Source organism: Leptinotarsa decemlineata, unplaced genomic scaffold (assembly GCF_025532065.1).
Source record: "Leptinotarsa decemlineata unplaced genomic scaffold, Ldec_3_MD MMD2_tig00002082_RagTag_RagTag, whole genome shotgun sequence".
Classification (NCBI taxonomy): Eukaryota; Metazoa; Arthropoda; class Insecta; order Coleoptera; family Chrysomelidae; genus Leptinotarsa; species Leptinotarsa decemlineata.
This window is the reverse complement of record NW_027412573.1, coordinates 2,412,689-2,439,923: the sequence shown is the minus strand read 5'-3', so window position 1 is coordinate 2,439,923 and position 27,235 is coordinate 2,412,689. Positions and strand designations below refer to the sequence as shown.

Below are 27,235 nucleotides of genomic sequence, written 5' to 3'. Positions count from 1 at the left end.
TTGTTAGCTATGGAATTGTCGATATAAGATTCAGTAACATTGCTGGATTCCCAACCCCCATCGCGTTTTAAAGTTGAAAGATCTGCCTCTGCATTAACTAAAATACTCATTTTTCCAGTCCATAGACTTTTTGTAAACGATTTCATATTTTTCTCTTGATGTGCTTGATAGTGAATTATTGCAAACATCTATTGCTTTCTGAACAATTTCTGTAGGTGTATTTTCCAACTTTAAAATCTTCGTATTCCATTATATTCAATATTTAGTAAATCTGTAATGTTTATACTATAACAATCAACAATAAAACTATTTTCGTTCGGTGAGTTGGCAGCAATAATTATGCAGTGCTTCGGTTTTGTTGTTATGGAAACGCCGACAATGGGCTACTTGGATATTGCACGCAAATCGTCGGCGTAGCGTTGTGAACATGGAGAACGAGTCATATTAATCTGACATGTAACAATTAATGACTGACTTAGGTTATCGTGATAGCAGTGAGAAATTATTTCTCACTGCAATAGCGGATATTTCTCACTGCGTGAGAAATCCTTCATTTTGAACGTATGAAAACGATGAGAGAAGTGGCACATTGTATAGCATCCGTAGAAAAGTATACTTTTTTGTCTGATGCATCTAGCAAAGCTTTGCCAGATTTGAATTATAGGAAAAGATCAACAAGTTGTCAATTGAGCAGATAAATAAACTTCAATATCCTGGAATGGAAGAGGAATAGGGGCTTTCATTTCAAGTCTGCTGATAACTAGATCTGAATTCGAAATTGACATTCATCCTCTCACATATCAAAACGGAATGTTTAGTAGTGATAACACGAAACTAGAAAAAACATTGAATACGTAGATTTTAGGCTTGCCTCAAAGAACCTAAGGATTGGGTGGAGAATGGGAGCATTACCAGCGTGGTTCGAACAAAACTGCCTGGTATCTCAATCTCCACAAAAGCAAAAACCAGAAAAGGAATTTCTGACCAAATTATAACAAACTCCATTGATAGCGACAAGCCTTAGTAGCCTTGAACAGACAACGTGTTACCTCAAGACTAGTACTAGAGTGCTACCAAGACTTAGCCAAAGCCTCGGCAGATAATAACATTATCCTAAGGTGGGTTGAAGGGCACGACAGGAGTAAAGGTAATCGCATTGCCGACTCTTTAGCTAAGGAAGCGGCCGGACTAAGAATTGAAGGACCCAGAAACAACTACGGTCTGATGACTTCGACAAAAGCGGAACTAACCAAACGTTACATCCATGCTCAATTCCTAAAGAGATGGAATGGAATCAAAGCATCGCTCTGGACGACCCTGGGAAGCTGGCGCCGAAGAAATATCTGGCGATGACCAGAAAGAACCTACGCTTAACAGTAGGATTTCTGACTGGCCACTGTCAACTAAGGAAACTCCTCCGTATTATGGGGCTTGTGGATGCTCCTCAAGCAGGATGTGTGAACAGGAAGATCAAACTGTCCGGAGTTATCGTCAATAAGTGAGTGTGTGTTCGGCGAGCCTCGGCCTACACCTGCCGATATAAATGAGATGTCTCCCAGAGGCCTGTCCACCTTCCTGAAAAAGACAGTATGGATGATGACCTGGACATCTCCTCGGGAGGATATACAATGGGTCATATGAGGCCTGAGTGCTACATACTCACCCTCCCTACTACAGATACAGAACCATAAATTTCTTTAATTTTTCTAGGGGGCTAAGCCCACCCTAGACCCTTCCCCAGTTCCGCCATTGCCTTGATAGTGTGCATTGCATCATATTCTGCATTAACTATATCTGAGAACTCTTCAAAAATGACATCCAGACTACATTATTCACAGAAAATAACGAATCATATTATTTTAAATCACCTCGAAACAATGAAAACACCTACCAGGTAATTTTTCAGTTTCAATTAGCGACCAGAGCATGGACCCTCTCTCTATTTTATTCATCCCCAGAATGAGATGTATCATCATAAAGTTTGCAATCACCCACAATGAATATATATTTCATTATGAAACTGTGGGCTTTCACAAGGTAGATAGGCGCGAAGCGACTATAAAAGAATTATATTCCTGCTAGATTCAATGAATAGCATTATCATTTCATTTTCGAAATCACTCGTATATGGATTCAAAAATTCACTGTTTTATGGTAAGGAATGGAGTTATGAGACCATTCATTGCATGGCTTTATCTAAATGGGGTAGGCTGTGATTTTATTCAAGCTATAATAATATTGTTTGATATTGTTTATTGTTTCATATAATTACCATTATTGTTGTCAGTTTTGTTTTTGAATAAAAAGCAAAATGTCAAGTATTTTGCAAAAAATAAGTAGTTTGTCCAAACATTCCTAGGTCTAAAAAAACTAATAAATAGAGTTTATTCTATGAATTTCACTATAAGGGTTTTACAAAAACCGCGTGTTTCGCTATACAATAGCTTCTTCAAGCATAACTAAAGTTACTTCTAAATTACACCTTATATACTATAACCTAGTACTATTCGTCTATGTAAGTAATAAATCTACCTGAAAAAATATACCTGAAAAAGTCAGGTATCAATACATTTTTCGAAAGTCTACCTGTAAATATACCTTCTTACTATTATTACCTGCGTGTGAACAAATTCAATAAAGGCGAATTATTCAATTCAGATTGATCGTTCATAAGATGGTCTGAGTTTTTGAATTTGTTTATTTCCATACCCTCCAACAGGTTAAGTTTCAAACCTTTCTTCAGGAAATGGAGGGGTTTGTATTCATGGTCGAACACATGTCCCTCTGAGATTAGATGACTGGCATATGTGGAATTTATTTTTCCGTTCTGAAAACTATATTTGTGTTCCTTCATGCGGGTTTTAAACGTCCTTCCAGTTTGACCTATATAAAACATTGGACATGACCCACACGATAATTTATACACTCCTGATTTTTATGAAACTGAACTCTTATCTTTGTTATTTTTAATATACATGCCCAAGTTGTTGTTGGTTTTGAAAGCAGTATTTACACCTTTGCTGCGCAGAAAATCTGAAATATTTGTAGTGGGCTGGTCTAAGTAGGTTAAGGTTCTATAACTTTTATCCTCCTCCCTTCGAATTGGGTAAACTTCTTCCAAAGCTTGACTGTATAACTTCTTTGATAATAAAGAATGTATCAGGCCACTATCATAATCATTGTTGACGGCTATTTGCTTTATTATATTCAGTTCTTTATTGAAATTCGCTTCTGACAAGGGTAAATTTATCAGTCTGTGGATCATACTGTTGAAAGCTGCTACCTTATGCTGATATGGGTGGGTGGACGAATTATGAATGATAATATCTGTATGTGCCGGTTCACACATCCTGTATAGAGGTGTGTCCTGAACTAATGTGTTCAGGAGTGAGAGCTCCTCAACTCCCCAACTCCAGATCCAACAACTGAATCATAAAAAAAAGGTTTGGTGGTGCAGCCAGGAAACTACTGAGTCGTCTTCACAAGAGCGGGGTACCTTATGAAACCGCCTTGCACCAAATTCTTGAGCAGCGTACGCAGAATCTGTCTTAGGTAGGGGAACAGAGTTCGGCAGAGTTCGGCAGAGCCGTACTCATAGCATCTGAAATACCACTCACCATACAAACTAATCGGCTTCGTAAAGTAGCTGGGTTTATTTGGTCCTAACCCAACCTAATCACTGACCCCATTTTATGGAGGTGTTTCCTTAGTTGACAGTGGCCAGTCAGAAATCCTACTATCAAGCGTAGATTATTCCTGGTCATCGCCATATATTTCTTCGGCTCCAACTTCCCAAGGTCGCCCAGGATGATCCTGGTAAGACTGCATCCCATCCCATCTCTTTAGGGATTGAGCATGTGTGTGACGTTCGGCTAGTTCCGCAATTGTCGAAGTCATCAGTCCGTAGGTGTCACTAGGTCAAAATTCTTAGTCCAGCAGCTTCCTTGGCTAAAGAGTCGGCAATGCGATTACCTTTACTCGTGTCGTGCCCTTCAACCCACCTCAGGATAATGTTTTTGTCTACCGAGGGTTTGGATAAATCTTGGTGGTACTCTAGTACTAGCCGTGAGGTAACAAGTTGTCTGTTCAAAGCTAATAGGGCTTGTCTGCTGTCAGAGCAGATTGTTATGTTTTTGCCAGAAATGCCTTTCCTGGTTATTTCTTTTGTGGTGATTGAGATATCACCAGTCAGTTCTGTTTGGACCAAGCTGGTATTTTTTCACATTCCACACTGTAAGTGAAACTTATTCTGAGGCCAAAATATATCTTTCTACAAAAGTGGTATTGGAATGTTAGAGGGGTGCTAGAGTGATTGTGTGGCTCTTGATGAAGATAACAAAAAATCTTCTTTTCAGCCCAGGTGTTACAGCCAATAATCACACTTTCAGAATTATCAGAAATTCTACATCAAAAATATGTTTCAGTGTGGAATTCAGGATGTGAAAATATGTTGTTTTCTTGAATAACCCGAAAAGAATGATGAACATGCAAAAACGATGTTTCCCAAACTACTTGTGGAACGAAGTTTGGTTCATGTGATGAATTAGAGTCGTGAGTATTCAGAAGGAATGATTCCACATTTCAATTTTTGTCACGCATCCTAAACCCTTCACTATTCAACACAGAACGTATAATATCCAAGTAAATGAAATATTGCAGCTTCAGGCTGCAATTACTGGACATTTTCGAGCCGTGGGAGAATCGTGGATTGATAAAAACGCTTTTTCATTGCGCATATATGGATTTCAGAAGACAGCTCAAATATTTCATTTGCCTGAACTGAAACTACTCGTAAATTACATTGAACGCGACTCACCATTTGTCTTTCTCGTGTCCGCAGATGATTTTTCTGTTGCTGATTCAACTTCCAGAATTTGAAGTTCTCGCTTCTCCAAACTGATTCATTACAAAGTGCAACAGACAGAATGAAGAGAGGAATTCTGACAATGAATCGCATTATATCATTCTAGAGGACCTTCGAGAATAAAATAATAACTCATTGACAATACAGTGGAATGGAAAAACGTTGTGATGAATTTTGGATCAGACATAAGTCGTCTGATATCTAATATCCCATAGACACAAAAAGCAAGAGAAATTGGTAAACCTAGACTGTGATGCTCTGTTTGGAACCTTTGGAGTAGTAATAAATATTACTGGAGTTTTTCCTGACATCAAACCGATATTTCAACACCATAACCTGTGTTTCGATCACCAAGTGATCCTCTTCAAGAGGAAGATCGAACTGAGTTTAGCAGACTTTACTCTTGTCACCCAAACTGAAATATCTATTACCAAATAAGCTAGTCGCCTTCGTGGAGAAGATAGACTTGTTCAATTGAGCTTGAATAGGTTTGATCCACAATAAACCCTTGCAAGTTGCAGGACATCACCAACCTCAAGATATTCGCCATTACTGCATATCCTGGAAACCGAATTTATTCAACAAATATCAACTGACCATTTATGTATATCATAGTCCATTTATGTACAACTATCGAATTGCGCCTATCTAAATGAGAACATATCGGGCTCAATACTGGTCGAAATTCTGTCGAAAATATGAATGTATGACAATCATTAATTAAAAATATCACATTGAATAATAGCTCTTGTGCGATTCTAACCAGCATTTGAGTTATTATCGAAACAGGGTTGATCACCATACGCTAATCCCAGCGTGATAATTGGTCCCCGAATATTATCAATAATAATGAAGCTCAGCTGTATAGGAGTGATAAATTTTACAGAACGAAAATTGATTTATAATTTCATTTCCAGTTATTTATATGATGGAAAATCTGGTCCAATCCTGTTTTCTGTTTGCTCGAACGGAGTGGCAGAGTGGATTCTGGTTTTTTGCAAATCCTGTGATGTTTCGGATTAAAATTATTCAAAGGTAATGCGAGTATCGGTTTTTTGTTTGCAGTTCAACGCCGTCGTTTATGGGAAAGAGAGATTTTATGAAAAATGCCACGAGAGAGTGTTTTGATATTCGAAACAAGATAATGCTATTTAGCCGATGTGTGCCACGATTCGCTGAATTTTCCATGTATACTTGTAGCATTTGAATTTCAAATAACATGAAAATGAGATGCTATTTGTTTTCTTTTCTTGATATGTGAACTATTCAATACCATGAGATAAAATTCAACAGCATAAAATTTATAGCCTTTATTTGTGAATTGATACAGTGTCACTATGTTTTCTTTGATGAATCTACTTCCCAGTAGTACAGTGTTGTGATAACCTAAAATAAGACCAAAATTCATTTATCAATTCTTTAATTGAATGATATTCTCGAGCTTACCTGTTGTCTCCTGGAAGTACACATAAATACATAAATTTAGCTTTCTGTATCTCATATGCAGAGTCTAAACCATTTTCTGTAATGAAAAAAAATAATTTTATAATTCAATCGTAATTACTTTCATTTGATGAATTTGTTTGGTGCTATACTATCTCACTCACCTGATGTATTATACCATGTATATTATTATTATTATTTATTAACTTCAGGTACAATATAAAATATAGAATATAGACATAGTAAAAACAAGTTAAGTTAATAAACTAAGAAGTCACATAAACTATTTCCAGTTTGTGTGTGACTGTGAAAATTACAATCAAAGTTAAAATCACTTAAAGAAAACTAATAAAATAATAAAAATACAACATTCATATTCAACCCTAGATATATCCTTATTTACACTTACATTAGCTAAAATACATATATACACATATATACATACACACATTTTCAGTTTTCAGTTTTTTACTATTTTTTATTCATTTCAAGTAGTTTTTTCAATTGGAGGTGAAATAGCATTCATTTTAGGTACTTCATATATGGATCCATTAAGGTTTTCTTTCAATATCTTTGGAGTAGATCAGATTCTACCTCTCTGTTTCATACATTCTTTCTCGGTCATGATATTGATATTGATATTGATATTGATATTGATATATTGATATATTGAAGTACAGTTTATATATTTACATGTAATATATCGTGTTTTTCAAAAGTCTCAGATCCAGTAACTTGGCCTAGATATGTTTATCTGTTCTGCCATGTACTAGATCTATAGACTTTCTAAAAAAGTGTACATTTTATGATAATAACTAAGAGTAGAGAAAAAAATTAGTAGAAAAATTAACATGATAGATTCAATGATTTTTTTTAAAGAATAACAAACAATTATATAATATAAGTTGCAAATGGTGAGGATTCCAAACCGTTTCAAGCAAGGTCAGTTACAGAGGAGAACAGATAGTTTTTAAAGGTAAGGTTCATACTAAATTATTATTCATTATGTTATAAAATTTGTTTGAAAATTGTAGAATATATTTCTTTGTTTCTTTTTTGAATTGTTTTAGTTTTCGAATACATTTCAATTCAATCGGAATGCAGTTGAAGAATTTAGGGCCGAAGAAAAAGAAAGATCTTTGCGTTAAAGATTTTCTGAAAAATTGTATACTGAGATTCAAATTACTAGTGGATCTGGTTATTCCAGTTTTTCTCTGGTTAGGTGTTTCGTGTCTGATGTACATTCTTTTTAAACACTGGTGAGTAAATAACAGTTTTATATTCAAGACCTGTGATTCTTGGTATAACATGTCAGTGGAATAGCGTTTATTTTTTTTCAGAATAATTCTTAGAAGAATATTTTGTGTTTTTTGCAGAGAATCAAGTGTAGTATTGAAGGCCCCACCCCATGCTGTGATACAGCATGGGGTGGGGCCCATGCTGTATCACAGCTGTATCACGGTTATTAACATTTGTGATGTGATCTGACCAGCGCGTGCATTGATCTAAGACTACTCCTAAATATTTGATTTTTTCCACTTTTTTTACTATGGAACATGTGCAATCGATCTTATGACAGTTTGTGATGTGTAATTGTATCAGAATATTTTTTGGTTGGGTAGTGACTGTTGGCGTAAATGTGAGAAATTTTGTTTTTTCAATATTCAGGGTGAGTTTGTTCAAGTTTAGCCAGTCGTGTATTTTTTGCAAGTCAGTCTCAGTAGTTTCTTTCACTTCCTCCCAAGTTTCTCCTGTGAATATCAGAGCTGTATCATCTGCATAACAAAAATAGTGTCCTTTAAATCCATTAATTCTTGTAATATCATTCATGTACACAAGGAACAGTATCGGTCCTAATACTGTCCCCTGTGGTACACCGATTTTTACTTTTGAAACGTTACTTATTTCTTGTCCAACTTTCACCTGTTGTACTCTATTTGTTAGGTAATCAGTCATAAGTTCAGCCGACAGACCACGTATACCGTAATGGTGCAGCTTATTGAGTAAAATTTCGTGAGAAACTGTGTCGAAGGCCTTGGCAAGGTCGAGGAATACTGCAACGCATTTCATCGATTTGTCCAAGGCCCCGACTGTCTCCTCTAGGAAATCCACTACAGCATTCTCAGTGTTTGAGTTCTGTACAAAACCATATTGCCTATCAGTGATGACATTATGTTTGTGAAAAAAATCCAACAGTCTTTTTTTTACCACCTGTTCAAATATTTTTGCTAAGTTGTTTATAACAGATATTGGTCTATAATTACTTGGTTCACGACGGTCACCTGATTTGAAAATTGGAGTGATGAGAGACTCTTTCCATTTCTGTGGAATTTTTCCACTTGATAAGCATAGATTAATTATGTGTACTAGTGGGGATAGGATAAATTCATGAATGTATTTTATGGTTTTAACTGAGAGTTTGTCTGGACCTGAAGAACAATTATTTTTCAGTTTAGATATCTGAATAATGATTTCATTTTTTGTTGCAGGTTCTAAATATATGGTTGAATCATTTCTTGCTAAGGAGTGTCTGGCTGAATTCATTTTGGGAATTTTTTCTGACATATTGATACCGAGATTGGTGTAAAAATTATTAAACATGTTGGCTTTTTCTTTGTTGCTTGTTATCATATTTCCAGTTTTATTTTTCAATGGTGTGTCTTCTATTTGTATATTGTTCTTTTTCTTATTGCGACCAGTTATATCATTTATGACATTCCATATTTTTTTATTGTCTTTTCCAGCTTCCTCTATTTTGTGCTGATAAAATTCATTTTTTGTTTTTTTAATTAAAGCATTGAGTTTATTTCGAAATTCTTTGTAGTTTCTCTCGTTTTCGACGGTGTGGTTTTTAATTAGTTTTTTTTTCATAAGATCCCTGCGTTTAATAGATGTGATGAGACCTAAGGTAATCCACGGTTTGATTTTTTTATACTTTTTATTATTTATGATTCTTACTTTACTTGAATTTGTTATGTAATAATTTAACTTGTCGATGAACAGTTGATACGCTGTTTGGGATTCATTTGATATGAGAACGTCATCCCATGTTTCATTTATAAGAAAACTTTTCAATTTTTCACAATTTACGTTGGTAATTCTGACATCATTTTCTGTATTTTCAGATTTGTTATTGTTCAATGGAATATATATGAAAGGTGTGAAGTGGTCTGTCATGTCAGTTCGAAATATCACGGGTTCGATTTCGGTTTTGTTTTTTATACTGTTTTTCATTCTGACAAATATATGATCAATTATAGATTTTGTGTTTTCTGTAACTCTTGTAGGTTGATTTATGTACGATATGAAACCATTTGAGTTTAATATATTCAGGTAATTGCTTGATTCTTTTTTCGAGATGTCAATATTAATGTCTCCAATATATACCTCTGTATTTTGTTTTTCAATGTTATTTAAGTATGTCTCGAGGTCCTCCATAAATACTGTACAATCTGTTGCAGGTGGTCTATAGTATGCAGTAATACCTATTTTACATTTTTTTGTCGAATACCCTACGTTACATATTAGCCTGAGAAATTTACTTTTACTTTTTTCAACAATAATCGCTTCCACTGATATGCTATTTTTTACGTATATAACCACACCATCACATTTATTAATTGTAGATTCGTTGTAATGAATACTATAGTTAGGAATACTGAAGTTAGAAATGTTTTTAATATTTCCCGTTTCTGATAATACAACTATATCTAATAAAAATTTTGCATTCTCAATATAAACCAAGAGTTCGTCAAAGTGCTTTTGAAGACTTCTAATATTGAAGTGAGCTATTCCTATGCCATACCTGTTTCTATCTGTTATCTCCTGTATGTAGCCCTGGAAATTATCGTGAACTTTCGTATCAATTTCAGTGTTATTATCTAGCACCTTCAGGAAATCTATCATGGTAGGTACAGAAAATTAAGAGCAACCTGAAAAATTGAAAAAATTCATTTAATTTATAGAATGAAGTAGTTAATCTGATATAGTAACATTACTCTGTGGGATTTACATGTATAATTTCACAGAAATTTTTCAAAGTCCTTTCTAGTTTTCATGATATGTACTTTATTGCTATTATTGAAATAGATTTTGCCATTATTGGTCCAAACATTTTTCAGTCCGAATTTTTCTATTGCGACATTCACTTGCTTCACTCTTGCTTCCGATAGGTCTTCTTTTATGACTATTCCCGTTCCTTTGAGTAGTTTCTTCTTTCCATAAATTATTTGCTTGAGTTCCAGACTATTTAGCTTCAGAAAAATTCCTCTCGTTTTATTTTCCACTTTTCGGCCAACTCTGTAACAATTTGAAATGTCCCCATCTGTCAGATTGAGGGACATTTTTGAATTGATAATTTTTTTAATTTCTTCCTTTGTTATTTCATTTGGTTTTTCTTTGAGGCTAAATACTCTCAAGTTACACGACCTGGTAGCTTGATCCATTTGATCTACCTTGTCTTCCATTTCATATTTTTCTTTTTCTGCTATTTCTAATTTGTTCTCCATACTTTTGAATTTTTCATTCATATCGGTGTAATTTTGTTCGAGTTCCGCCACTGTAGATACAACCTTCATTAGTTTCTGTTCTAAAGTTTTTGCTAGGGCCTCGGTTACTTTGTTTACTATTTGATTGATAAGAGAATCACTTTTTATGGTTTGGCTCACTGCTTGATTGACTGCGAATTCTATTTCCTCACGAATTTCTCTTGTTAGTACCATATTTTCTTCTTTAATTTTTGATGGTTGATACCAGGATGTCACTATGATTATAATATGCACTTTTCAATTTTATTTCAGACGTAGTAACTTGTTTATTTGCTTGATTTTCAGGAGCTCAATTCACAATCGACTACTCGCTTCCTTGCATGGAAGTATATATATATATATATATATATATATATATATATATATATATATATATATATATATATATATATATATATATATATATATATATATATATATATATATATATATATATATATACACACACATACACACATATACACATATATACATACATACACATATACACATACATATGGTCAGTTTGTTTTTCGATTTAAAGATATATTTATATAATAACGGAACACTATTTGAGGTTAATAACTATATAATAGACACAGAAATATTATCAATACACTATTTTATGTATCTCTGTACGTGGCAAACTGGTAATGTAGTAATTTAATCGTTTTTTAAATTCATTTTGGATTTTTGAACTTTTTATTTGATTGGGTAGCGAATTAAAAAATTTGAGGCTGAGGTAGCTGTAGTTTTTTTGTCCTACAACTTTGTTCATAAACGGCATTTTGAAGTTAAGTTGTTTTGTTCGAGTGTTGTATTCGTGTTCTATCCTGGGGTGTTTTTGTTTTGATTTGAAGCATTTTATATTAGTAAGCAGAAAGAAGAGCTGCACGGGATCAAATATATTTGTTTCGTGATAAAGAACATCTGTTGGGTGATTCCTCTTTTTTTTGAAAATTATTTTAAGGATTTTTTTTGTGTTATTATCAGTTTATTCATAGTAGTCTTTCCAGCTGATCCCCATGCCAGTATCCCGTAAGTTATATGCGTTTGGATGAGAGCGAAATATAACGTTTTGAGTGTTTTGTTGTCTAATATGTCTCTTAGGACCTTGAAACGGTGCATTAGAAATTGGAGTTTTTTTATTACATAGATTATATGGGATTCCCATTTGAGTTGGTCATCTATAACAATCCCGAGATATTTAAACTGTTTAACAGGTATGATATTAAACAAGCTGGACACATTGAGGGAAGTAAAAGATGGTGAGGAGCGCGCAGAAGCATAAATTGGTAGGTAGTACGTTTTGCTGAAATTTATTGTGAGGAGTTTATGTGAAAACCATTTTCTGATATTTCTGAGATCAATCTCTACTTTATTTTTCAGGGAAGACCAGGTAGTGTCCTCATAAAAAATGGCTGTGTCATCAGCATATGTGAAATTTTTTTCCTATTGTTGGTACTGAGAATAAGTCATTAAGGTAAATATTGAAAAGAATTGGGCCCAGGGTAGTTCCCTGAGGCACACCATATTCTATATTCTTGTATTGACTTTTGTGGTTTCCAATTTTTACGCCTTGCTTTCTGTTTAGCAGGTAACTCTGAAACAGCTTTAGTGTTGTTCCTCTTATACCTATGTTTTCAAGTGATTTAAGAAGGAGTGGGTGGCTAACTGTGTCGAAAGCCTTTGACAGGTCTATGAAGACACATAGAGATGCCTTCTTGTTATCCATAGCAGAATACATTTCAGTTGTTAGGTCTAGGACAGCATCTTGGGTCGACATATATACTTGTTGATCTCTTTGTATTGTTGTGATAATCATAACATTTAATGTTTATGGTCTTACTGAATCTCAAGTAATCTTTCCGGAGTGGTGTTCATTGTTTACATTTGAATCACAGGTTATTTACCTTCAAGGTTAACCCAATGTAGTTGACATCTCTGTACCATCTTCTGCTCTTGCGTCAGTATAAAATCATCCAATACCGTTCATCCAATGTTCATGGTGCGACCTTTAATTTTTCAAAACCTTGTACTCATTCTGTACTTATTCTGACATGTATTGAAGAGAGATGGATATTACACTTCTGTACGTTGGCCAAAGTTTCAACTGAAGCTGAAGGTTTTAGAGTTCAAGTTATTTTTCGTTCAACAAAAAAAGTTTTGAAAATTGCCATTTTTATGATATTGTGGATATTGTGAATATTGTGGATATTGTGAAAAGTACAGTCAGTATTCCATCCGTTTATTTGTTTGAAGACCTATCGTGGTTTGAAATCCCTCTGGAGTCATGAGGTATGTAAAAAAAACTGTTTAAAAAAAACGTTCTACATCGGAACGACAATTTCAAATCACTTCCTTTCATGCAAATATAATAAACATAAAATGAGTAGTAAAATGTACCTATTTCACAGGGTCTTTGTTTTGGGTCGTACTTTTGGAGCTTCCTGGTTCCCAAGTTTCCATTTTTTTTCAATGCGAAAGGCAGCAGATTTTGATGGATCATCGTGTTACTGTACACCCCTCAGTCGCTGAGATGCTCACTTGCTGAGCCCATTTAGTTTTGAGCCCATATGTTGTCGAATCCAGTTCATTTTTTTCATTCCTGATTCTATATTTTCGTCTGAGCTTCCATTCAGATGAACGAAAAACATTATATCCACATGGATGTCACCACTACCTTGTGAAGATTATTGAGGTCAGTTTAACCTAGTTTTAAGTATGTTCTGAAGTTATTTCATATATGAGTATCATCTGATTGAAACATTATCATTCTCCTATTTTCATTACATTACATTTATAGTATAAGATGGTTTCATTAAACCGGTTGAAAACCGAACAATTTAAAAACTGAGCAGTATAAAAAATATTCATAGGTACTCAGTTATTCATTGTATACAGGGTGTTCCTTAAACACATGCTAATATTTAAGTAGGTAATTCTTAGACCCATTTTAAGGAAAAAACGTCCTATGGACGTATGTCCTAAACGCCTTAACTTTTGAGATACAGGGTGGCAAAGTTTTCAAAAATAATCAGTTTTTTAATAATAACTGAGATAATTTTGTAGACGTCTTTGGCATATTTGGTACATATATTCCATGCCCGAAGGTGCATTTTCTGATGTACAGTTTTCTTAATTTTCTCTGCCAGTGACGTACGTACGAGTTTTGAAATGTATATTTTTGTCGAAAAAAATACTACGCCACTGCTTCATCTTGAATTAAAAATTATCTTTAAAATCTCCATACATTTTTGAGCACATTTGATTTGCTGGGTTTTCTTTTTCCGACGCATGGTTTTCGCTCAAAAAATTAAAAATCGCTTTACTTAAGGATGAATTCCTTAAAAATCTGATGCGGTATCGTGCATCGACTGAAAGCAAACAAAGAGATCAGATTTGTTGCAAAATAATTGAGGATCTAAAAGGTATTTGTTTGTTGTCAGATGCACTGTTCTCAATTAAAATTACGTCATAACGCAGCACCGTTCAATAATTTTTGAAAACATAAATTTAGTTATCCTGTAATAAATGACGTGTAGCAGAATTTATTTACTGCACCTCTTGGAAATATGGAGTTTGTCAATATGTGATTTCTTTTAAAGATTAAAAGAAGAAAAAACAGCGTACCCACCATAGCAATAAAAAACGAATTCTCTGTATGTACAAACGTCAGTAGCTACTAATATTGATGTTGGTTTAAAGTAAGGTGTTGGTGTTAAAAACTGTCACAGCGCGTTTTGATTGATTTTGAAGTGTTATTGAAGTTATTTTGGTAGTCCGCTGTTTTTCTGAATATCAGTAAATATGGTAAATTATACGAATGCGGAAATGGCGCAAATGCATTACGTATATGGCCTTGCCGATGGTAATGCAACAGAAGCCAGGCGCATTTATCAGGAAAGATATCCTAATCGTGCCTTACCAGATAGCCGAACCTTTTCAAATATTCATTGTCGACTTGGGGAAACTGGTAGTTTCAAGAAAGGGACTCCGGAAGGTAGACCTCGTGTAGTAAGAACTCCTGAAATTGAGGAAGCGGTGCTGCAAGAAATTGACGAACATCCAGAGACGAGTACGAGGAAGATCGCTAGAACTCTGGATATTTGTCATCAAATTGTTTGGCGTATTTTGGTTGATTTTTTGTTATACCCATACCATATTTCAAGAGTGCAGGCATTACTCACCAGAGATTTTCCACAGCGTGTGAACTTCAGTCAGTGGTATCTACAAAGTATTGCACTAAATCCGCAGTTTAAGACACAAATTTTGTTCACCGACGAAGCAAATTTTTCTCGGAATGCCATTCAAAATTTCCATAACAATCATGTGTGGGCAGAAGAAAATCCCCATGCAATAACCGAAACCTATTTCCAACACCAATTTTTGGTTAATGTATGGGCAGGAATTACAGGTGATCATCTACTAGGTCCATTTTTTCTACCAAGACGCCTTGATGGTTGTTTTTATTTACACTTTCTCGAAGAAGACTTACCTGGGTTATTGGAAGATGTGCCACTTGCGTTAAGGAATCGAATATGGTACATGCACGATGGCGCCCCTGCTCATTTCAGTGTAATTGTCCGAAACCATTTAAATACAGATTATCCTAATCGTTGGATAGGTCGCGGAGGACCTCAGCAATGGCCAGCAAGATCCCCCGATCTCAACAGTTTACATTTTTTTCATGGGGTCACCTTAAAACTCTTGTGTATAAAACTCCCGTTAATACTTTAGAAGATTTAAGAGAGCGAATAGTTGCCTCGTCTGAAACTATACGAAATACGCCGGGAATATTTGAACGGGTGCGTAATTCCATGCGTAAAAGGGCGGAAGCATGCATACTAAGAGCAGGTGGCCACTTCCAACAATTTTTATAATCAGTTTTGGTATTATTACTAATTAACAAATTTGTGCTATTCGTTTAGACTTACTGTCACAAAATAAAATAAAACTCGTTTTTGTGAAAAATTTATTTTTCTGCAGATTATGTTTTCAAATATTATTAGGGAATTGGTAATGCGTTATGAAGCAATTTTCAGATTCTCATTCATTTTAGAATTGATCTAATTTCTTAATTTGCTTTTTATTTTTTTGAGTGAAAATCATGCGTCGGACAAAGAAATACCAGGAGATAAAATTTTCTCAAAAATAAATGAGGATTTTAAAAATGATTTTATTTTGAAAAGAAAGCATTGGCGTAGTACTTTTTCCCCAAAAATATTCAATGCGAAACCCGTAGGGATGCCACTGTTTGAAAAAATACAAATTTGTGTACATCAGAAAATGCGCCTTGAGGCATGGACCATATGTACCAAATATGCCAAAGATGTCTACAAAATTATCTCAGTTATTATTAAAAAACTGATTATTTTTGAAAACTTTGCCACCCTGTATCTCAAAAGTTAAGGCGTTTAGGACATACGTCCATTGGAAGTTTTTTTCTTAAAATGGGTCTAAGAATTACCTCCTTGAATATTAGCATGTGTTTAAGGAACACCCTGTATACTCATCTAATCGTGTCATGTATTTGGGTAATCATTGAAATTCAATTGGGTATTTTAAACTTTTATTTCATACCTCTCTGTCAATACTCAAAAGGTTTCTGAGTTCCACAACATCAAAAACTTCAGTGGTGCTCCGTGGCAATTGATAATAAAAAAATTAAAGGTAACGTATCAATAATGAAATCATTTTACGTAGTTTGAACCCATGACCCAGTGTCGCCAGACAAAGAGCTGCCGTTACCTAGTGCAGTTGTAAAAAAATGTATACGCTACATACTCTTACACTGAACTTTTTCTTTTAATTAGTGAATCAATTGTATTCCTTGGATGATTTTGATGAACCTCAGCTTCATCATGTCCGATTTGGAAAAATACGTTACCTCAGGGCTAGTACTAGAGTGCCACCAAGATTTAGCCCAAGCCTTGGTAGATAATAACATTATCCTGAGGTGGGTTAAAGGGCACGACAGGAGTGAAGGTAATCGCATTGCCGACTCTTTAGCCAAGGAAGCGGCTGGACTGAGAATTTTAGGACCCAGTATCACCCTGGGCGACCCTGGGAAGCTGGCGCCGAAGAAATATCTGGCGATGACCAGGAAAAATCTACTCTTAACAGTAAGATATCAGACTGGCCACTGTCAACTGTCAACTTCATTATCAAAGAATAACAAGATGTTATTCTTTGATAATGAAGCATATTTTGATGGATTGATTGAGTATTGCTGAAAACTATAGACACACCATAGACTTCTCACACATAGACTTCTCATCTATTTTCGTGTTTTCCATCACATCGAGTTGATTTGGGAAAAATTGAAACAAAGCATAAGGCGTAAAAAAATTGATAAGAAGGTAATAGAGCTGGTTAAAGAAGAAGTATCTGATATCAACGAAGAAGACTGGCAGAAAAATTTTACTTGAAAAAGACTATATGGAGATTGAACAGTTCCATATTGATGGTGGAAATGAATTCATTACTGATTTAAATGACGACAGTGATAGTGAAACAGAGAATAGAAGAGAAATTATCAGAAGCTTTCGAAGAAAGTAAGTGAAATGTTTTTGAAGCGATCGATTGTATATATTGTCAAATATAGGAAATAATCATGAAATAATTCAGATTCATTTAAGTAAATATATGAATTGAAAGATATTCCAACCTCACTTCAATATTTTAACACAAGAACACTCAGTATTCAGAATTCCATCTTTTGATATTTCAAGTTCATAGACATCGAAATTGATCCGATCACAGGATATGGAATATAAAACAATCTCCAAATATGCAAACTTGGCACAGATTGCATGCTGTGCATTTTACCTCAGTACAGTGACCGGATCAAAGTCGCAATGTCAGCGTATAATTCTTTATAAATATTGAGGGAGGTCAAGATCATGGATCAGAGTTAACAGTTAACAGTCAACAGACAGTATTCATTTACGTATCGATTGGGTCATCAGAAATGCAGCACATCTCCTTTTCTTCAATCCTGCTGGGTGGCAGTATAATGTAAGTTTTTTGATTATTTTAATGTATTTTTTTTATTAACATTGAGTGTGAGTTTATTTAAAGTATTTTTCCGTTTCTTTCACAATAAATATTTTATTAAGTTTTAAATGAGTTCTTTTATTATTTGGATGAATGAATGAATGGGTGAAACAGCAAATAAAAATCCTCTCGTGAATAGCCAAGCGAGAACTGAGTTGCGACAATATACGTGAGTGAGTAGTATTCAGAAGTATTCACAATCATTACTCTGTTTTTTGAATCCCTACTTTCCCACTCATCTATATAAACGAAATATATAATATAGTTATTTTGATTCTTATATAATGAGAAATGATTATTGAAAAAACAAAATTAGTTAGCTCCCTTACTATATTATTAAAAGGGAACTGTTGAAAGGTAGATTGCACTATATCGTTTACTAGAACCATACATTTGAATAATGATTTTTTTGTTGATACGTTCGTATCAAACATATATATAGAGTAACAGCTGTTAAGAATGTTCAGCTTGTTGGTGAGATGCATAAAAGTTAAAAGAGTTTTGCATTTTCGGTGATTTTCTGCCATCGAGTTGGTGCTCCCGTTATTCAGAACGCATTTACTACAATGGTTATATTAGACTTCAGATTTATATTATTATAAGTGAGAGTGGCAGATTTCAATAATGTTAATTATCAGTAGTAGACGAAACCGTCAGGCACAAAAACCTGCAGACCACGGCCGAAAAATGCGGAAAGTAGCTTTCGCACAGTTATCTTTGGCCGTGAGGGTTTACATTTTTTGAACTGATGAGACCTAGAGAGTCTGAAAAGCGCTGCCTGCGTTGTATTTGGGCTGTAGTTTGAAAAAAAAAATGTTAAGATCATTTTTCTGTATTTATCACTCCCAAACCCCCAACCATTTCTAAAACTGAGGCATTCAAAGATTAGAAAAAGTGTTTTCCTGGTCACTCCATTCCCAATGACTTACCAATGTTCGTATTCATAAAACCCGAATGGATTTCAACATAACTCCAACACCCATAACCGATAAAATATCCACGACGCCATTCAGAATTCGAGACAAGACCCAGTTGGATATAACATAATCCAACGAGCAGATATCCTCAAAACCAAAGACATATTTTCTGGGAAGTCGTATCGAATATTTGATATGTATCTCACGATTGGATCGTAGTGGTCACCAAACCGGAACACGTCCGCCAAGGAAGAAGAAAATGGATCGAGTGTCGCCTCGATTCCGTTGTTTGAACAAAACTGAGTACTGAAATCGAACAAAAAAAATTATGTGATAATAGTGATGGAAAGTTGTCTTCAGCTATTATTGAGTCAATTGTGAATTATTGAGTCAATTGTGAAGTTTGAACATGATCGGAGTATGATTACCATGATTACCTCCAATATTTTCTAGTCCAGTTACAAAAATGGTCCTCAAGCTCCGGGCTACAAATATCTTTGGAGAAGACGAAAAGTATGCATTTCTCTGAAAGTCTCAAGGATAATTTACTCAAACTACGGATGTACAAAAAGGATTTTTGAGTATGTTATTCGATCCAAAGCTGAACTGGAAATAACAATAATCTCAAAATGTCATGCCAGATTGGTATGAACCTGCATGAGAACCATTGCTTCAAGAACTTGGGGTGCAGATACAAATATGTTGATGACAATCTATAGACCCCTAATCAGATTGAAGTTAGATTACGGATCAATAGTATATAATCCGACGAAGAAATCGGTTCTGAAACAACTGGATACTGTTCATAATACTGCTATCAGAATTGCCTTCAGGGCAGTCTGCACAAGTCCAACCGAAAGATTACAATGTGAATCAGGCTTTACCAACCCGAAGGCAGTTTATAACCCTCATTTATGCTGCTTCCATTACAGCAAAGATATTTTCCTGACAACTACAGACCTATCTCCATAATACCAATTCTAGGAAAAATTATTGACATCATTCTGAAAAATCGGCTGTATTGTTTTTTTTTGTAAATACAACACGATTCACTGTTATCAATATGGATTTTGAACGAACTGTTCCACGGTCCAGGCGGTAAACAGAGTCGTGGGAGGAATAGTTGAGGGCCTTCAGACTGGGAAGTTTACAGATCTCACACTCTGTAACTAATGTAAGGCGTTTGACTGTGTCTCACATGAGCTGCTGCTGGCAAAGCTCGAGCACTATGCGGTAAGAGAAACCCCACTGAAGCTCTTGAAGTCAACAAGTGGTATCTGTCAATGGAGATACTTCGCTACGGGCTCATACTGACCATGGCGTGCCACAGGGATCCGTACTTGGACCATTGTTGTTCATCATTTATGTCAATGATATATTCCATTACTTGTTTCCGGATATGTGTATTGCATTTGCTAACGACACTTCAATAAATTTTTTCGGGACTCAGTATTTTTGACCATTTAGTAAATTTTGTTGTAAGTTACACCCTATATATATATATATATATATATATAGAGAGAGAGAGAGAGAGAGAAAAGAACAACTCCTTGAAAATTTTTATTGTTTCCTTGAATTAATCACCCAATTATACTCCAGCCATCCCGTCGATCGTCATATAAAAGAACTGATCAATATACTCTATGCGTGGGTATAATAGCTAAAGAAGCTTTTATCAGCCCTTTGAACAGGAGAGAAAACTATGTTGTTCATACAGATATGAAACCCTATTACAAGAAAATCCTCACTGAATTATGGCAATATCAATGGAATGGGTCTTGCAGTAAACTTTCCAAAGTAGAAACGAGTGTACTTTCATGTATTCATCTCCCGAGAAGTAGGAAAACACACGGCATAATAATTTGCCTCACACATGGATACCTCATTGCCGGCGACACAAGCGCCATGTGTGAAGTGTGCAACTCTTTCGTGACTATTGACCATATCTCAACTAATTGTGTGCTGTATTAAAACGAAAGACCAACTCATGGCATCCCGCCTTCAATTAACAACGCATCAGGACCTAAGTGTAATACTGAAAATATTGTAAAATTTTTAGAAAATATCAACTTGTTCAACCTCATATAATACTCCTACAACTGATGCATTGTTCAGTCACTAGTAACCCTGGAGGGTTGCGCTATCTATTGGGGGCATCCACAGGTGGCGGATAGGGCTACGGCCAGGGGACTGGCGCCCCTGTCCGGGAAGCCAATGTGGCCTTACGGACGGGGTCGCTGGACCCTTGGTCAGTGGCAAAATAAGTAGGGTGAGAGGAACTGAAACCTCCCAAAAACCTTTGCAAAACATGCCCCCGTGGATCAGCCTACCCAAGCTAAGTTGTAAGGAATCGTGCCGATAGCTGAATGGCCGCAGGGCGAAAGCTCATTGTAATCAGCCTTCCTCTGGTGATAAGGGGCTCTGCCAGAGGCGACCAACTATTCCCTTGCTACTCGTGGAAACACACATGGATGAAACAAACAGAAAAACAATAAAAATCAATCCCGAGGCTGGACAGAAGTGCTCACCTCAATCTGAGGCGGTGGCTGGAGATGAACAGAAATGTCCACCCCAATATACCGCTTGAAATAAGGCTGGATATAGCAGATCACTTCGTGATGTAATACGAAGGCCAAGGCGTAGGCGCATTTGCGGCGTCAAAGCCAAAAGGAGAAAGAGAGCAAAAGAGGTAGGAGTGGCAGCAACTATAAGTGCACCCTTCTCCTCTCACTCCACCTCCAACAGCAAGGGCACTTTCTGCGGCGGGCCCGCCTTGAATGAAGTCAAGGTATCTTGACTTTATTCTTCCAAAACCTTTACGGAGGCCACCGTGAGACACCTCAAGGTTGCCAAATAGAGTGTATGTTCAGCGAATTTTAGCCTACACCTACCAATATGAAGGATATGTCTTTCAGTGACCTGTCCATCTTCCTGAAAAAAACGGGATGGACGATAACCTAGGAGGACAACTTCTATGTGGCTTCCAGCAAGAGAGGAACTCATGATTTTTCCATAGCACTCGATAGAAAGTAAATCATAAAAAGATTTTGAATGTGTATTTCCTGCATATAAATGGCTACTGACGATATTTCAAATATTTTGGTATAATTTCCACCGTCATCTTGAAGAAAAGCAACATTTAATAATTTTTTCACCGCACATGGCATCAGCTCAGATTTCCGATATTTCATTTATAACAATGTACCCAAATCATGTACCAATTTACAGCTCTATGCGAATGAGTGTCAATTTTAATGCCCAATTCTACCGGACTAGTATTTTTCGGGGTTCTGTCGAGGCAGGGCTATACACAATTGGGAAAGTATAGACATGTTTCATTCATCTTCATGTCGATGAGATGTCTGGAACAAAAATAAGCAGGGAAACAGTTCCCTGATGACGGCCTAAGTGAATGGTTATTACACAAAATATCGTTCTATTTTTCCGTACTAAATTGCCTAGATAACTGCCTTAATATCGTCTTGAAAGAAGTCGCTCATCCAATCAGGTTTTATTTGGTGGAAAATTGGACATTCAGCTTGATGACAAAGTAATTTTAATTTTTGGTTCTGCAAAGTGGAGTATGTAGGCTGGAAAAATTATCCGTGAATCTCGTTCAAGCAGGAATTACTTTTCATATAGTCCAGTCAATGAGGTTTATCCAGTATAATTCTGACAAACAACACAAATTTGGATTTTCGTTCTACTTGCCTTCTAATTCAAAGCCAACCCTAGAAAAGGTCCATAAAGTTTTTACTGAAAATCAATACTTTTTGTGAGAAAAATCTATAAACAGTTTTCAGACGGTTTTTCGCGAATAACTCAAAAAATTGGTATTCCAATAACTCGAGAAAATTATCTTCGGTGGAAATGTAGTTTGTAAGGAACTGAAAACAATAATGGTTTTGTGGTGTCGTTAGATCCGTAACTTTCCCGGATATACTTAAAATAGTGAAAATTATTCTTGTCTATGAGAGCTGAGACAGAAACATGTCTATCCACCAAAAAAATGTTTCTACACCGCAGAAGAATTTATATAGGGCCTCTCGTTAAGCTCCTCCTATCTCAGAATTAGAATAAAATATGTGTTTTTGATGGATTGGTATCGTCTCAGATTTGATAATTCTGTTCGTTCACGTACCTATTCATACAGAAATGAGCCTCATCCCTGAAGATGTGTAGCTTTTTTCCTGCACACTCTCACAATCAGCGGTGATTTTTTCAGCGTAGTTAATGCAACATGCTGTTTATTTATTCATATTATCATTCTTTTTTATTCTTTATCCATATTTTAATTTGTATTTGTTTGTTTTCCAATGTGTGTCACTTGATTTATTATTCAAAATGACTCAACTTTCAATACTATACATTTATATTATACCGAAAAAATATGACCTGTCCCATCTTCATAATATACCACACAGTACTAATAAATTTATCTTACTATTTATCTATACGGTCATGAAGAAATTGATAATTGTTCTACAGTTCCGGCTTCTAATGAGTGTGAAATCATTTTAATCAAATTAAACTATATATTTCCTTCAGAAACAAGGAATAAATAAAGCATTCAAGACAAACAAAAACTTGCATTCATTAATGACTGATTCCAAGTTAGCATGTGACAAATTGAAAAAATTAGGGGTCTACAATCTCAAGGGCGATGACTGCAATACCTTATATACAGGGTGTGACACATACCCGAAAATGCTTCGTTTCGGAGATACGGGGTGTTGAAATCAAATTTTTTGTTCGCTTTTTGAAAATAACTCTTGAAAAAAATAAGTTATTTGCACGAAGTTCTATACCCGGGTTTTTTTGATGTCGGAAATCATAATTTCGTATTAATTTCCATGTAACATCTAGAGGGCGTTGCGTACGCTGTCATTATTTATTTTGAATTGCCCTAACTTTCTCGATAGTGAACTTTTGGTACTTTTCATGAAAAAAAACTGACTCCCACACCTTTTCCAAGTAAAAAAGGTACATCTCCTCAACAACGCTGGAGGTGATCGAGATATTTACAATTTTCTATATCGATGCATATTACTTAGCTCCTAGGGCGCTAAGTTAAGTTGCTAAGAACATTACAAAAACTATAAGTATGTGTTGGATCTCGTCAAAATAAACAACTTTTTTCTATGAAATGTTTAACGAAGAATTATTCGTTTTCGAAATGAAGATTGTTGAAATTTTTCCAAAACATGGAAGGTTTTTGTCATAAGTGTTTTGCAATTTCAGTTATTTTCATCAAAGTTCATACGCAGTATACCCGTATGGGTATACTGAACTGAGCTTTATCGAACTGCTTATTCAATCCAAATTGTCAGGTTTGATTAAGTTTAAATTTTTCCATATAGGGGAAAGATGGGGAACCTTTCAAATTTCATTTTGGATCATATTTTGAACAATCTTACTGATTTTCAGCTTGGTGGGAATTTAGGTAGCTTTATTCTTATTTTTTTGTCTGATTTGACTGGACTATAGACTGAGTGTAACATATTCTGATAATATAAGCAAATCTTACCTCCGTAGCAATCCAGACATCCCTGCTGTTTTCCTGGCACCACATCCCCGCTAGCAACACTTCTTTCAGTAACACATTCCAACTTTGAAATGCCACGAAACAACTCTTTGTCACTCATTTCTTTGTCGCACTTGGACCTTTCAGATATATCGGAGCAGTTAAAATCGACTCTAATAACTCCCAATGTGTCATTATCCCAATTTCCGCAATCCTTTTCATTTCCGTTCCCCATGTTTCTCTTCGGGACGATTGGAGACATCGTTGATGAAACTTCGGAAAAATTCTCAGCCGTTAGGCCGCTTATGGTGATTAGAAAGCGGAGGAAAATCAAGAAATACGGCAGCATCATGGTTATATTACGTTGCTGGAAAGCTCGTTCTGAGAAACATTTCACCTGAAACAAATTCGGGATGTAAGATTATTGAACTCCCGTAAAATTTGGAAGGGACATAGAGAAGTTCTCGTCGTGCTGAATGTCGAACTATAAATTTCAATTTTCAATATATTACGGGTCAGTTGAAACCTTTTTCAATGGCACTGCTAACGCATGAAAAAATAGCCGATGTGAGGATTTGATTCATTGAATTTCATGACAGAAATATTAAAAACTTTGCATCACAAAAAAAATTCAAATGAACCAGGTGTGGGATAGTGAATTATTTCGTTTATAGTTCTTCAAGTAACTTCTTGCAAATATATTTTTGAAGATCCATAATATCTGAGTTATAATATACTGCAAGTTGGGCAATAATTGTCCAGTCGGTCGTTGGTCAGGCGGTTCGACGTGGGTGCTTTGTTAACTCACTCAAATTGCCGTGTTGGTCGGTGGTTCAAGCCCTAGTCTGAACAATCGATTTTGACTTGCTATCGTCCAACCCTTGATAGGAATCACACGTTAGAAGGTGAGACCTCATTAATCCTTAGCTCGCACAAGTTTCGGCTTCTGAGGGTTGTCGTTCGCAGGGGTGCGACAGCTGGTTGATGGAAAAAACAGATTTGAACCAGATTTTTTAATTTTTGCAGCATTGAGAAGGCTTTGTACCTCAATTATTTACAAGACAAAACAAATATACATCATTGTCCAAGAAACATTGACTTCTTATTGATTAAGTGTAAAAGTACACTTCAAAATGCATGACGGAACAAGAACGCTGCAGTAATAAACTCATTTACATGAATACACAAGTTTATATGTGTAACATTCAATAAAAAATGAAAAAATTTAAAAAGTTTGTATGAACATTTTATAAAAAAAATTGTATGGAAAATGGTAATCTAAAAATCATCACAGAGCTCCATTGTGACATTCTGAAAGAGTGTAGGAGGTTTTTATATGAAAATCATTTTTTGATCATTTTTCTATAAAATGTACATGGGGTGATATTCTTTGAAAGACTTTTTTTGACGTATGTTAAAAGAATTGAAACTATTCACAATCTGAGGCGAAAGTTTCAAAGATTAAACTTTCTCTGGAAAAGAAAGATTGAACTTCCTCTTGAAGATGATCACTTGATGATCGAAACACGTGTCGAGGCGTTGAAATAATGGTTGGGTGTTGGGAAAAAAACCCCAGTTATATTCATAATTATATTTATATACAGTGTCACCGTTAAAGTGCGCACCATATGGGAAACTTTTTTTTCGAAAAGTTTCAATGAAGTTCAACTTCGGCACTTGTTTGTGCTGTAAATTCAACTGTGACCAACTGCGATCCATTGACATTCAGTGTTTGTCTAATTCAACATTTTTTTTTTATTGAAAAAGTGCATTTCTAGATCGAATTTAACAAAAAGTTACTTGAAAAAGTTGTGTCTACGGCAATTTTATATCCATATGCCAAATTTGATGCAACTAGGATAAGGTTAACGTTCTGCTTATTTTTGACAGATATCCCTTTTATTTTAAAAAACAAGTTTGGTTAATTGTCATCAATTCATGTATACATAACAAACTCATCATGGAGTTTAACTTTTCTGATACATTTTTACTCATACGGATATTTTTAGAGAGAAATTAAAAATTTGCTATGAAAATTTTAACATGACTGGTGCAAAGTTTCAATCACTTGGCTATTTTCTTAAACAAACCTCTGATTTCGAAAAAGCAGAGGCAACTGAAAAAAAATGCAAATAATTTCGATAGAACTATTATTATCATTATAAATTTTAAACACCAATAATATTATAGAAAATACAAATGTGTACAAAAAATTACTTATTGATCTAAATGAGGTTTTCAAACACTTATAGCCTACATTTTAGCATGTCGTCCTCCACGTTCAATACAAATTATGGTCCTTCTACTGACATATGTAACTGCATTTTTAATAAATCGGGGATTTATATTCTCACAGCACTCGCGAATGGTATTTTCCAGATGTTGTATGTCAGTAAATGGTCTACTTCGGTAAACTTTTTGTTTCAGGTAACCTCACAAGAATAGGTCTGAAGGCGTCAAGTCGGGTGATCTAGGTGGCCAATAATGTTCCCAGTTACGTCCAAAAACTTTGTCTCTGAAAATTTGTTGCAGGGAGTGTTTTACAGCAACCGTGTGATGTATTGGTGTGTCATCAAGCTGATACCATAGGTCGTATTTAATATTCAAAGGCATATTATCTAAAACTTCACTAACCTCATTATTTCAAAGATTGAGATAACCGACGGATGATAAATTTTCCCTTAAGAAAAATGGCCCAATTATTTGGTCGTTAAGTATCCCACACCATACATTAGTTTCGAAGGAATATTGATCACCACATTCAACTATGAAATTGGAATTTTCTTGGGCCCATCATCGGCAATTTTGAGAACTTACCGTTCCATTTGAAAAGAACGTTGTCTCATCTGTCCATGAAATGTTATACGGAAACTTTACATTTTCTTCTCTCTCTCCTTGAAAC

At 35.2% G+C, this 27,235-nt stretch overlaps 1 protein-coding gene across 1 annotated transcript in view; it reads right to left on the bottom strand.

Annotated features, from left to right (window-relative positions):
- LOC141482850 (uncharacterized) overlaps positions 1 to 27,235 on the bottom strand; it is a 71,815-nt gene that overhangs the window by 41,994 nt on the left and 2,586 nt on the right. Inside the window, exon 3 of the mRNA XM_074176707.1 lies at positions 24,337 to 24,730. Coding sequence (XP_074032808.1) covers positions 24,337 to 24,730 — 394 coding nt within the window. The remainder of the gene's footprint in view (positions 1 to 24,336; positions 24,731 to 27,235) is intronic.